General features: G+C 43.8%; 1 protein-coding gene across 6 annotated transcripts in view; it reads right to left on the reverse strand.

The window, feature by feature from the left end:
- Positions 1-4,942: 4,942 nt before the first annotated feature.
- LOC141094273 (uncharacterized) overlaps positions 4,943-12,684 on the reverse strand; it is a 61,546-nt gene continuing 53,804 nt past the window's right edge. For 3 of the 6 annotated variants that reach the window (XM_073580105.1, XM_073580104.1, XM_073580103.1), the window contains exons 2-7: positions 10,686-10,835; positions 10,380-10,559; positions 10,173-10,296; positions 9,996-10,093; positions 9,707-9,797; positions 4,943-6,421 (exon numbers count right to left, since the gene is read on the reverse strand). In XM_073580105.1, the coding sequence (XP_073436206.1) occupies positions 5,148-6,421; positions 9,707-9,797; positions 9,996-10,093; positions 10,173-10,296; positions 10,380-10,559; positions 10,686-10,763 (1,845 nt within the window). In that variant the 5' untranslated portion in view covers positions 10,764-10,835 and the 3' untranslated portion in view covers positions 4,943-5,147. Of the gene's footprint in view, positions 6,422-9,706; positions 9,798-9,995; positions 10,094-10,172; positions 10,297-10,379; positions 10,560-10,685 lie in introns of all 6 variants that reach the window. The other 3 variants (XM_073580107.1, XM_073580106.1, XM_073580102.1) reach the window with 2 other exon arrangements.

Genomic DNA, 12,684 nt, shown 5'->3' on the forward strand with positions numbered 1-12,684 from the left:
TGAACACAATCTGGCGTCATATTTATGAACCTGTGTTCGCCCCTCCCTTTTTTTATTTTCTTTCATAGGTCGATTCACCTTTTCTTATTTAATATTTTGATTTCAGTATGATTTATCATTATGTCTCCTCATTCTCCGCCACTAGATGACCAGGGTTAACGTTTTCTGTGCTGCTAAAGGCAGTCCAATTTTTGGCAAGGGTGTCTATGATGCCCATAGTATTTTTTAATTTTTAAATGTACCCCCATGGGGAAATGTTTATCAGCCCATGCACTGCGTATATGGACATTACAAGTCTAGGAGACCCGTTCCTTTACATTGGGCCTAGTTTTTAATAAAGCCTTCCTCCACGTCTCATCATCTGCCGCCACTAGATCAACAGCATTAACGTGTTCCGTGCTGTCACAGCCAGAGTCGAATTCTGAAATGTTACGCCGCTCTCACCGCGTACCTCCGGAGCTGGTGCAAGCCGCCTGACTTCACTTCCGGTCTCACAGCCAGCGCTGATGTCCTGTAGGGTGTACACGCATGCCCGGTTCCAACCCGCAGCTCTGACTGCGCCTGCACGGACTCTGACGTATCTATGGTCCTGGAGGACCGGACCCGGAAGTCCCAGCACACATTCCCTAGATTAGGCTGCCTGTTCCTGTAGGCTTTCTTGGTGCCTGCATGGTGGCTCTCTGTACTCAGGTCCACTACCTTGTACTCTGGTGTGCTTCCCAGCATGTGCTCTGCTACGTCTTGTACCCAGGCGTGCTTCCCAGTACGTGTCCTGCACCATCCTATACCCTGCATGCCCCTGTGTACACGCTCTATGCACTTTCATACCCAGCGTGCCTCGACTACACACTTTACATATTCCTGTACCCTGCGTGTCCCCATCTTCACCTTGCTAAACACGGTCTCTCATGCCTCCTTCGAGCCGGCCACCTGGTTCCAGCAGGCGTGGAACTTTATTCCCCTGGGCCTGCCTCTGATGCTCCCTGTATAGGGGGTGGTCCTCACTAGGTCAGCTCGCCCGGGTTGGGTTGGCATCACGGCCCAGAGTGTCCACTCCAGGAGTCGTCACATGAACAAGGGTGGGTGGGTTTGCTGGGCATAAAAGGCTTGTTATGGAAAAGGTTGAGGTGTAACCCACAGGGGAAAATGTTTGACAGCCAACACTTAGTGTTTGGGCATTCCAAATCTAGGAGACCGTCTCCTTTCAATTGGGCATAGTTTTATAATCAGGCCTTCCTCCACGTCTCATCATCCACCGCCACTAGATCACCAGCATTAACGTGTTCCGTGCTGCTATAGACATTGTCAAAATCCTAACAAGGGTGGGTGTTTTTGCTAGGCGTTAAGTACTTGTTATGGAAAAGGTTGAGATGTACCCCACAGGGGAAAATGTTTGTCAGCCCAATACATTTAGTCTATGGCCATTACAAGTCTAGGAGACCCACTCCTTTTTAATGGGTCTTTTTTGTTATGAGGCCCTTCTCCATGTTTCTTCCAAGGGGGGACTGGGGTTATTGGGGTGCATATGACTTGGTAGCAGGGCAGGCCTTGCAGTCAATGCATAAGAAAACAGAATGGGAGTAAAAAATGAATAATGTGAATTGGATTTTCCTGTGCACATCCACTAACTGGATTCAAAAGCTTACTGGGGTGCATATGACTTCATAGCAGGCGAGGCCTTGCATTCAATGCAACATTTTTTATAGAAGCCCTCCTGGACATCTCGTGAAAGGGGTATTGGTGTGTGTCGTAATTCTTGGCAGCCCATCCACTCACTGCATAGGTTATAACAGTTTAGGAGACCCACTGTTTAATAATTGCATTTTAAGCAGATTAATGCTGCCAGATGCCCCTGTAAAAATAGGCTCTGCGACGCTAAGAGTCCCTCCTTCATAAATGAAAAAAAGATGTGTCTGCTTATGTGTCACACACCACATGGCCAGCTAGGGTTGGTAAATGTTACAATGACATTTCCCAGTGAATGCATTTGTTTTGGTTGAAAGCAATGTTAAAGTTGAAAAATGCTTCAAAAACGCTGTGTGTGAACATAGACCAAGTGGTGGAGGAACATTTTGATCAGGGGTTAATTATTTTGCCTTATATACAAGTCATTAACCTGGAAAGGATGTGCCTTAACATATTTCCAAGCAAAATCCGTTTTCGTATGTTTTTTGTTGCACCAGGTAAAAATGGCATGAAACTCTGACAACATTGTTTAAAGCTGTGAACTAGGAGTCAGGAATGCTTCCAGGGGCTATCCCCATGATGTCCCTGTGTCCATTGAGCAGTGTTTCGATCATTTTCAGACCTTAAAAGGACCCCCGGGGGGAGGATCACGGTAAAAATGCTCGGGTCTCCATTAGACTTACATTGGGCTCGTTGTTCTGTCTTGAGGACGAGTATTCCAATTTGCTCAACCCGAGCATTTTAGTGCTTGCCCATCACTGTTAGCAATGCAGTTTCTGTACACTGACCTGGAAGACTTCCTGACATGCACTGCGCATGACAGGAAGTCTCTCAGCTCTGGAGACCCGGATGTGGTCATGATGACATCGGGTTTCCATGGCAGCGATCGCGACCCCACGTCACGCTGTTGGGTCTCAGATCCAAAGGCAGAGGGGACTGTCAGCCCTCTGCCTGCTCTGGAATGTTGCGATCATGTTCGATCGCATAATTTCATGGGTTAAAGTGTCGGGAGCTGTCCATGCCAGGTGTCCGCTGTGAGAAACAGCTGACATCCAGCCGCAATCGCCAGCGCACCACCCGTGTGCGCGGCCGATCTGCGATGACATACTATTCCGTCCATGGGAAGTAGAGCCCAGGTAACCTGGATGGAATAGTACATCGGATGACAGAGAGGGGTTAAAGTGAAAACAGGCTTCGTCACAAAGGGGTTAATTAAATTTTACTTGATGGTAAGGGGGCATGGCCAGATGTGGAGCTGAGCGGACTTGTACAGCGCTAGCTCCGTGCATTCATCAACCTGCACAGCGGCTTACAAGATTTTAAAATGCTGGAGACACAGCTAAGGGGAGAGTCCAGTGGAAAGATCATCTCATGAAGAGATAAGAGACCCCATCAAGCAGCCTGATCCATGAGCTGCGGCCACTGATAACAACATGCCGTGCCTGCCCTTCAAACTAGCGCCATCTGGTCACACAATGCCTATCAAGCAGCCACCAAGCTCCACAATGATGAACATACTTTACTGTAAGTTTATTCTTCTCCCCTTTGCAAACAGTTCAGAGGTCCCACCATAATTACAGACACTTGTATTGTCCACACCTAACAAAAGCCTGAAAACAGCCCAACTGAGATCTCTCCTAGTGGATTAGAAACAAGCTATCCATAAAAATATCACAACAGCCTTCACGGATCTACAAAATGAAAGAGTGCAAATTGATGACAGAAACTCACATATAGAAGAGAAACTAGAGGAGTTCACCAAAGGACATAATAAAATTGGAAACTTTTGGGCATTACACCAATTGGAAATACATATGAAAAGGAGGTATTAACTTCCTTCTCTTCATTTAAAATTAAATGTAATCTACAAAATAAAGAATTCTACATATTTACATACACACAGCTCTGCTAGATACACACATTTACATACACACAGCTCTGCTAGATACACACAATTACATACACACAGCTCTGCTAGCTACACACATTTACATACACACAGCTCTGCTAGCTACACACATTTACATACACACAGCTCTGCTAGCTACACACATTTACATACACACAGCTCTGCTAGCTACACACATTTACATACACACAGCTCTGCTAGCTACACACATTTACATACACACAGCCCTGCTAGCTACACACATTTACATACACACAGCCCTGCTAGCTACACACATTTACATACACACAGCTCTGCTAGATACACATTTACATACACACAGCTCTGCTAGATACACACATTTACATACACACAGCTCTGCTAGATACACACATTTACATACACACAGCTCTGCTAGATACACACATTTACATACACTCAGCTCTGCTACTTATGCACATTTACATACACACGCATCGCTGCTATACACACACTTGCATACAAAAAACTCTGCTACATATGCATATTTACATACACAGCCCTGCTACATATGCACATTACATACACACAGCTCTAAACCTACAAATACGATAGTCAAGGTTTTAGTCAAGAACTAGCAAAGGCAAAAAGCAGGTATGGCATCTAAATGTGTTATAGATAGTAAATTGCAAATGCATGAAAGCAAGCAGCAGTATACTGACCACCAATGGACCCTGAACCAGCCTGAACCTGACCCGACGTGCGTTTAACCTGAGCTTTGACGAGGGGATCCTTTGCACTTTACTATCTATAGCACCTTTAGTTGCCATACAGGCTTTTTGCCTTGCTAGTTCTTGACTAAAACCATGACTCTTTAATAACACTTTTGTAAGTTGTCTTCCACATTAATTTATTTTTTACCCTTGTGGCAGCTATACTTACTGGATCAATGAATTTGTGTCCCATGGTCTTATGACATATTCAGAAAAAGATTATTCCAGCAGCTGACCCTATTATTTTGCACATTTGATATCATACATATTGTACATTTATTTATACTAATCCTCTTACATGATGCTCGTTAATTTTTTTATGCTTTCTAAATCATATTACAATTATTTGTTTACTCATTTATTGGGCTAGATAGGCATCATATTCTGGATTTAATCAGGATCATGTATTTATTTATTTGGATCAGGTTTGTGTTTTGTTATGGTGATTTAACACTTTTAAGTTGTGCATATACTTACATATTGATGCACTTACCTGTTGATGTTCAACACGTCTGAAGGCGGGAACAGTGAAGCTGGTGCTGATTGGGTGCAGTGCTCATGTGATCTAATAACCCACGAACGCGAGTCCAGAAACTGCTTCAACGGCGATGGCAAGGAAGGTGAGCATGAGTGCTTTTATTTTATTCAGGCCAAACATGAGGAATGACAAGAAGTTGTCTTGGTAGTGGACAACCCCTTTTTAGAAGATACAATTTTCAGTTAAAACATTTGCAAAATTCTGAACATTAAAAAGGCTTTTTCCCTGTGTGACATCTCTGATTTTTATTAACAGCTAATTTATAGATAAAACATTTCCCACATTAAGCACATGAAAAAGGCTTCTCCTCTGTGTGGATATGAAGGTGTCTTATAAGATTTGATTTCCTGTGAAAACCTTTACCACATTCTGAACAGGAAAAAAACTTCTCCCCTGTGTGACTCTTATGGTGAGTATTAAGATTCGCTTTCCGGTTAAAACATTTTCCACATTCTGAACATGAAAAAGGCTTGTCCCCTGTGTGGGTACGAAGGTGTCTATTAAGATATGATTTCCGGTTAAAACATTTTCCACATTCTGAACAGGAAAAAGGCTTCTCCCCTGTGTGGGTTCTCTGGTGCTTAACAAAATTTGAGTCATTTGTAAAATATTTGCCACATTCTGAACAGAAAAAAGGCTTCTCCCCTGTGTGGATTCTCTGGTGCTTAACACAATCTGATTTACTGTTAAAACATTTCCCACATTCTGAACAGGAAAAAGGCTTCTCCCCTGTGTGGATTCTCTGGTGCTTAACACAATCTGATTTACTGTTAAAACATTTTCCACATTCTGAACATGAAAAAGGCTTCTCCCCTGTGTGGATTCTCTGGTGCTTAACACAATCTGGTTTATTGTTAAAACATTTCCCACATTCTGAACATGAAAAAGGCTTCTCCCCTGTGTGAGTTCTTTGATGGATATTTAGATTTGCTTTCCGGTTAAAACATTTTCCACATTCTGAACAGGAAAATGGCTTCTCCCCTGTGTGAATTCTCTGGTGCTTAACCAAATCTGATTTCTGGTTAAAACATTTCCAACATTCTGAACATGAAAAAGGCTTGTTCCCTGTGTGAAATCTTTGGTGTACAACAAGATTAAACTTCTGGTTAAAACATTTCCCACATTGTGGACACGGAAAAGGCTTCTCCCCTGTGTGAGTTCTCTGATGCTTAACAAAATCTGATTTATGGTTAAAATATCTCCCACACTTGGAACAAGAAAATCTATTCTCTGCTGTGTGAATCTTTTGATGTTTAAGAAAATAGTTTTTGAGGGGAAAAATATTTCCATATTCTGAAGGTGAAAATGACTTCTTTGCTTTTGAAGCAATTCGTGTTTTAATGCTTATTTTGTGATTTTGATTTTCCTTAGTTATCGCTAATGAGTCAGAAGACAGGACCTGTTTCAAAGGATCAGATGAGAGATCTTTGCTGTGAAGGGATGATGGTATATCTGGAGTAATGGCATTCTCTTCAATTGTATCCTGTGTGATCTCAAGTTTATCTGATTTAAAAATTGATGATGTCAGCTGTCTCTCTGATCTCCTGGTACAGTCATCTGCCAAAAATAAAATCAATTACTATTTTTTAATAAAATATCCTTGAATTTTATATTTTTGAACAGTTCTACTTAAACTGTCTGTAAAATTAGGTTATGTAAAAAAAAAGAATTACAAGACAAAGACAGTTCACAGTCTAATAGAAAACCTCATAGCACGAACCAATGGAGCGCGGTGTTCAACTGTTTGTTCTGCCTCTCAAATTTAGATTAAAAATCCACCAATGTTATGCAGGTGAAAATTATACCAATAAAAATTCATCTCACAAAAAATCCCCCACTCAGGTCCTCATCTGTCAATGGAAAAATAGAGGTTTCCACATTATTAGTGGTTCAAAGGCTGTTGAAAAGCAATATGGCTTCCACAAACCAATCCAGCAATATCCACTATCCGAAAATTCAACTCTTCCCCTCACTTCTGAGCCTTGCAGTTTGCTCAAACCACATATAGCATTCATGTATTTGGCATTATGACAGGTAGAAGCCACTTACGCACCATAAATTATGTCTGTCCTGAAGCACAATCTGGCCACTATATGTTCGATAATAAAATGGCAAATGTCCTATTTTTACTCTCCAACATCTACTGGGTGCTAAGTTCTGGATAGTGGTTATGGAGTCAAAATTGTCACTACTCCTATAGATTAATTCACTGAGGGCTATAATTGTCAAAATTGAGTCACTTTATGGGAATTTCTACTGCTCTGGTTTTCTGCCATTTTGTCATATTAGGGATTCTGCAAATGGTGTGTACCATCTCCTGTGGGATCTGCTACTGCGACATCTGCTTCTGTCACCAAAAATATGTACGGGGACAATACAAAGACCTTTCTAATGATCTTTTACTCTTAGACCTGTGACGGGGGCATCCTCTACGTCTGGATGAAAGAAGGTTTAAGCATACTCACAGACTCGGATTCTTTACTGTAAGAGCAGTGAGACTATGGAACTCTCTGCCATATGATGTTGTAATGAGTGATTCCCTACTAAAATTTAAGAAGGGACTGGATGCCTTTCTTGAAAAGTATAATATTACAGGGTATATACACTAGTTTCCTTAATATTGCGTTGATCCAGGGAGCTAGTCTGATTGCCGTATGTGGAGTCGGGAAGGAATTTTTTCCCCAATGTGAAGCTTACTGTTTGCCACATAGGGTTTTTTTTGCCTTCCTCTGGATCAACATGTTAGGGCAGGTTAGGATAGGATATGGGTTGAACTAGATGGACTTAAAGTCTCCCTTCAACCTTAATAGCTATGTTACTATGTTACCAGGAGACACCTTATTAATTCTGCAGGTGACACTGGTGAAGTCATTGAAACTAGAAGTTCTGGGTGGCACAGGCCCTGTCCAGCCATTAAGATTAGGGTGCCTGGTACTTCTAGTACCATACAGTCTGGAAGCTGTCAGATACAGCGTTGTTCTCTTCTGGTTCAGTCCTCTGTGCTCAGCTCTCGCTTGTGTATTTGTTTCTTGTTGTAATCCTGGCCCGTTAACGGACTACTCTTGTGTCTTCTGATTTTGTATCATCTATGCCCTTCTGGCCTTGACCTGGCTACCTCATTATTCTTCTTCCCATCTCCCACCACGGAAGAGCAGCTAACACTGTGACCGAAGCCTAGGAGTTTCTGTGTAAGTCCAGATTTATGTATAGGAGTTAAAAGGTGATGAACAGGGCAATCCATGGGATCCGGAAAACACAGTAGATAGTGCCAAACCTGTTTGCAGTGCACATCTTTTGAGCTGCCAGGTGACCACGAATAGTGCTCCCAATACATTGTGTCTGCAAAATATTCCAGAAAGATCTGCATTCAAATAGCTAAATGGTGCTCCTTCCCTTCTGAACACCGCCATGTGCCCAGGCAGTAATGCACAACTGTATATGTCATGTCAGATTTAAGAGAAGCTGGAAAATAATTTTTAAGGTCCATTTGTTTTCTGTTATGATTTCTGAACAATTCCAAAGTTATCACCACATAAAGTGACACACGTCAGATTTGAAGAACAGGGTCTGATTAGGAACACAAAACTGGCAGCAAGAAATGGTTAAATCAAAGCATCTTGGCCACTAACTACTTTAGTTAAACTTTGAGTATAGACAATAAAACATCTACTGAAGTGATCAAACTCAACAGACTTTATCATAGAAGAATGAGAAACTAGTGGTGAAACGGCTCTTAGTCTAAATTATGATAAGGGCCAATAATTTCAATCAGATGAGTTTCTTTAAAAAATATTGGACAATAAAACTTTTATTATTTATTAGTGTAGAACTGAGGGGTCTTAAATTTAGATCTCAGGAATTTGGAAGAGGCGATGGAGACCTTTTTTTAAAGCCTATCAGGGAGCTACAGACTCACAATAGTGAGGCAGGCCGATCCCACCACAATAAAACTATCATACAGAATGAACCTGTAAAATAAGATATAGAATAAAAAAAAAAATGTTACATTCCCAACAACAACGTATGGTGGGGAGAGATTGTGCAGTAATCTGAATTCCTTAGAGTCAAAAATGTAATGGAATTTATGATGTGAAGTGAGTCCCTAAAACCAGGGCTCGAGTCATGCCAACACATCTCCTGCAGGGGTGAATAAATGTACCGTATATTACAGCCATCAGCCACGCACAGCTTAGAGATATATCATGGCACAGGTGTAATGGTTTTTGTATAGTTTGTCGCAATCTTGTTTAAAAGTAGTCAGTTTTAAAAGAAATGGAAAAGTTAGAATAAAAGGAAACTGTCAAGATATCGTACAAAAAATTCACACTTGGCCTTGACTGCAAATTTAATGTTGGCATTCATAAAAGCGAAGTTTGGCCAGAAAGACTGGACCTGGTCTTGGAGGGACCATATGAGCACATTCAGCAGCACAGAAGGGCGAGAAGGGAGATTCATCCAATAAGAGATCAGGGATCTAGGAAGCCAACAGCATCATTACCCTCCGATTTCTCTTACAGACCCATCGTAATAGTTTTCTTCAAGTGATTTTCTAACTTGTCAGCACAGTACACTGAAATTTGGCTTTGTAATTTACAGATCTGGGTACATAACGGTCAGCTTCTTCTAATTGATGTAAGTGAATTTTCCAGTTTGTAAGTTCTATAGAAAAGGGCTTTCAATGCCCAAAGTCAATTGAACAGTTTTGGGTGGAGAAGAATGCTGTGGTCTAGAGGCAAAATGGTGATCATGGTAATACGGCCGGATTACACCAACGATATAGCAGCCACAGCCGGTGACTGAGAAGAATCTGTGACTTCTCTGCATTTAGTGGTTACTACTCACCTGGGTAGTCATATGTGGGAATCTCCTCTTTACACCGCTCATCACCTCTCACATATGTCTCTGTAATATTAATATGGGTCAGATCTTCACCCTGAAACAAATATTGTAAAAGTCACAGACAGATGGAGAAGTCACATCTATGATCAGCTCTAATCCTGCCATCTCCACCGTTCTCATTACACAAATATAAAACCTATAATACTGGTGGATAAAACAAGACTGAGCACAAGACCTTCACAGCCGTCTACACATCATAGGGGAGATCTCATGACACCTTCTCTCCATCTACCTGATGATCCTGAGGAACATTGGGATCTTCTTGTTTACAGTCCTGTGGAAGTAGAGGATGGGGACATCTCTCTGGTATTGTCCTCTTACTGGATAGAACTGGAGGAAACACATACAGGGACTGAATTCATTATTTTCATATAGATATAGGCTGAGTATATTTAGTCCTGTCTATTACCTGGTGATGTGAGGGACTGGGGAACCTCCATCATGACACTCTTGTACAGATCTTTGTGTCCTTCTAAATAGTCCCACTCCTCCATGGAGAAATAGACGGAAACATCCTGACACCTTATAGGAACCTGACACATACAATGATACCGTCATCCCCCCGATCCCTTCATAGTGTTACTGTATAATGTCCCAGTATTCCCAGCAGTGTCACCTCTCCAGTCAGCAGCTCAATCATCTTGTAGATGAGGTCTAGGATCTTCTGGTCATTGATGTCCTCATGTATCAGGGGGTGAGGCAGAGGCCCCGTGATTGGGCTCAGGGGTCTTCCCCATCCCTCAGACACAGGGTCCTGACAGTGCTCACTAGAAGTCTTCTTCACTACTGTGTAATCCTGGTTATGGAGAGACACATTAAATCTCACTACAGACATTTCCAGAGTCATCACCTCTCCAGTTCTGTCCATCTGTTATTCCCATAGATAAGAATGATGTAATGTGACGTCATCAGAATCTCTCACCTCTCCAGTAAGCCGGAAGAGGATCTCTAGGGTGAGGTTTAATATCCTCTCCACCATCTTTTCTCTGTCCATATCCATCTTTCATGGGTAAATCAGGAAAATTCTCTTATGTATAAGATCTTTACTGAGAGGATCCGATATTGTAGAGACCTGAATGAGAAGAAGATGAGCCGATGTAACATCATAAAATCCTGTGTAATAATGTGGCGCCCCCAGGGGTATGGTAGCCACACTGGCTTTGCCTTCCTCCAGGGGAGGGTAATGCCAGGCTTGGAAGCAGTGATGGGTCTCTCCAGCAGTTTACCTATACATGCAATTCAGTTCCACCCCAGGCCAACAGGGGGAACTCTGAACCAGGATTAAGGGGAGGGGGGCTTTCTGAGGGCCAAGAGAAAGGAGTGGTCAGTTAGTTTGAGGAGGTCCACGTGTGCAGACGTGTGGAGAGAAGTGGAGGTTGAGCTCCGGGTGGAGGGCCCCCTGACTTCGAGAGCGCAAGAACTGGAGCCTGGTCTCCACGGTGGTACGGATACTAACGGTCCTGCCACAGATACCAGAGGAGTAAGAGGCTGTAAATGTCCTACTCCCATCAAAGACTTTGGAAACAACAGCAACTGAATAGAGAGCCGGGATCCAGGAAGTCCTCGAGCAGGCTACAGCTGTCTGTCATACAAGTAGAGTTCTAGGAACATCTGAAGAGAAGCATTCCAGAGTAACTAAGTACTGGAGTGCTTCACACCACCAGGCACTAGGAAGGAAACTGCACAGCCCTTCTGCGGAGAGAGAATCCTGATCTGCTTCCAGGATAACCTGCTCCAATACCATCTGTAATCAGGACCCTGGACTGCATATACCGAGTAAAGGTACATAAACTGCAACCGCTGTGTCTTGTCTGTTCCCTACGCTTTCCGCACCGCTACATCCCCGTGCCGGCAACATCTACACTGCCCTGGGACTACAGCTCCACCTGTGGGGAGCTACACCATCTTGCTGCACCACACCATCGTCCCAGCGGATCTGTATGCAGCGTTGGCCTAACACCATACTTGCCGAACACCACGGGTGGCGTCACAAACTATTCTACCATTAACTACATCTCCCCATTACTTGGGCGCCCAGGGCCACGGACCGGGTCACCACCACCGCAGCACATTCCCCTGACACCGGCCCGGTACCGAGTACCCCACAGCCCTGGGAGGGCAACCCAACTTGGCCTCACAAACAGGATTACGGAGCCCGGTATCCCCGGGTCCTGTGTGCCATAGACTGTGTTTGTGAACTGTGTGAATTTGGCGCAAGCTGCCGCCATTGCCGCGCTGCTTGGCGCGCACGGGAAGAAAGGGGAGCGGCCTTCATGGGCGGAGCCTGCTGCAGAGCGCGAAGAAGAGAAGTGCCGCGCGGGAAGAGGACAGCGCGCGAGAGGGGTAGGAGCTGAGGGTTAGAGCCCGGAGTGTCGGGCCCGTGAAGCGGCCGCCAGTGAGCTCACCCCAATCCCCCAGCCTAGCTAATGTTAACTAAGGGGGAAAGAAGATGTCTGACGATAACGACGATGGAGCGGGGGGCGCTCCCGCTAACCCCGCAGCGGTCTCCATAATGCCGCTGTCCATGCCCTACATACCAGGAGCGGCCTGGTTACCGCAGTACTCGGGTGAGTCACATACCCTGATTGAATTTAAAGAAAGACTTTGCAGCTTGTTTAGAGTTTACCCCCTGTCCGAAGACCAGAAAGTGAATATCCTGATTGGACAGTTAACGGGTGCAGCACTGAGGGAGGTGAAAGCCTGGCAGGACACCCATAAAGAGACTGTTGCAAAGGTCCTGGCCAAGCTGAGAAGCACCTTTGACACCCGTACTGCAGCTGAAATCAAGATGCGATTCTTTGGCTGTAAACAGAGGGCGCAAGACAATATCAGGGACTATGCCCTCAACCTGCAGGAGGCGCTGCGAGCAGTCAAGCAAGTTGATTCTGACAGTGTGAAGGAGGAAGATAAACTGTTGAAGG

The sequence above is a fragment of the Dendrobates tinctorius genome, unplaced genomic scaffold (genome assembly GCF_039654945.1).
Source record: "Dendrobates tinctorius isolate UK_male_01 unplaced genomic scaffold, ASM3965494v1 ptg000063l, whole genome shotgun sequence".
NCBI classification, from domain to species: Eukaryota; Metazoa; Chordata; class Amphibia; order Anura; family Dendrobatidae; genus Dendrobates; species Dendrobates tinctorius.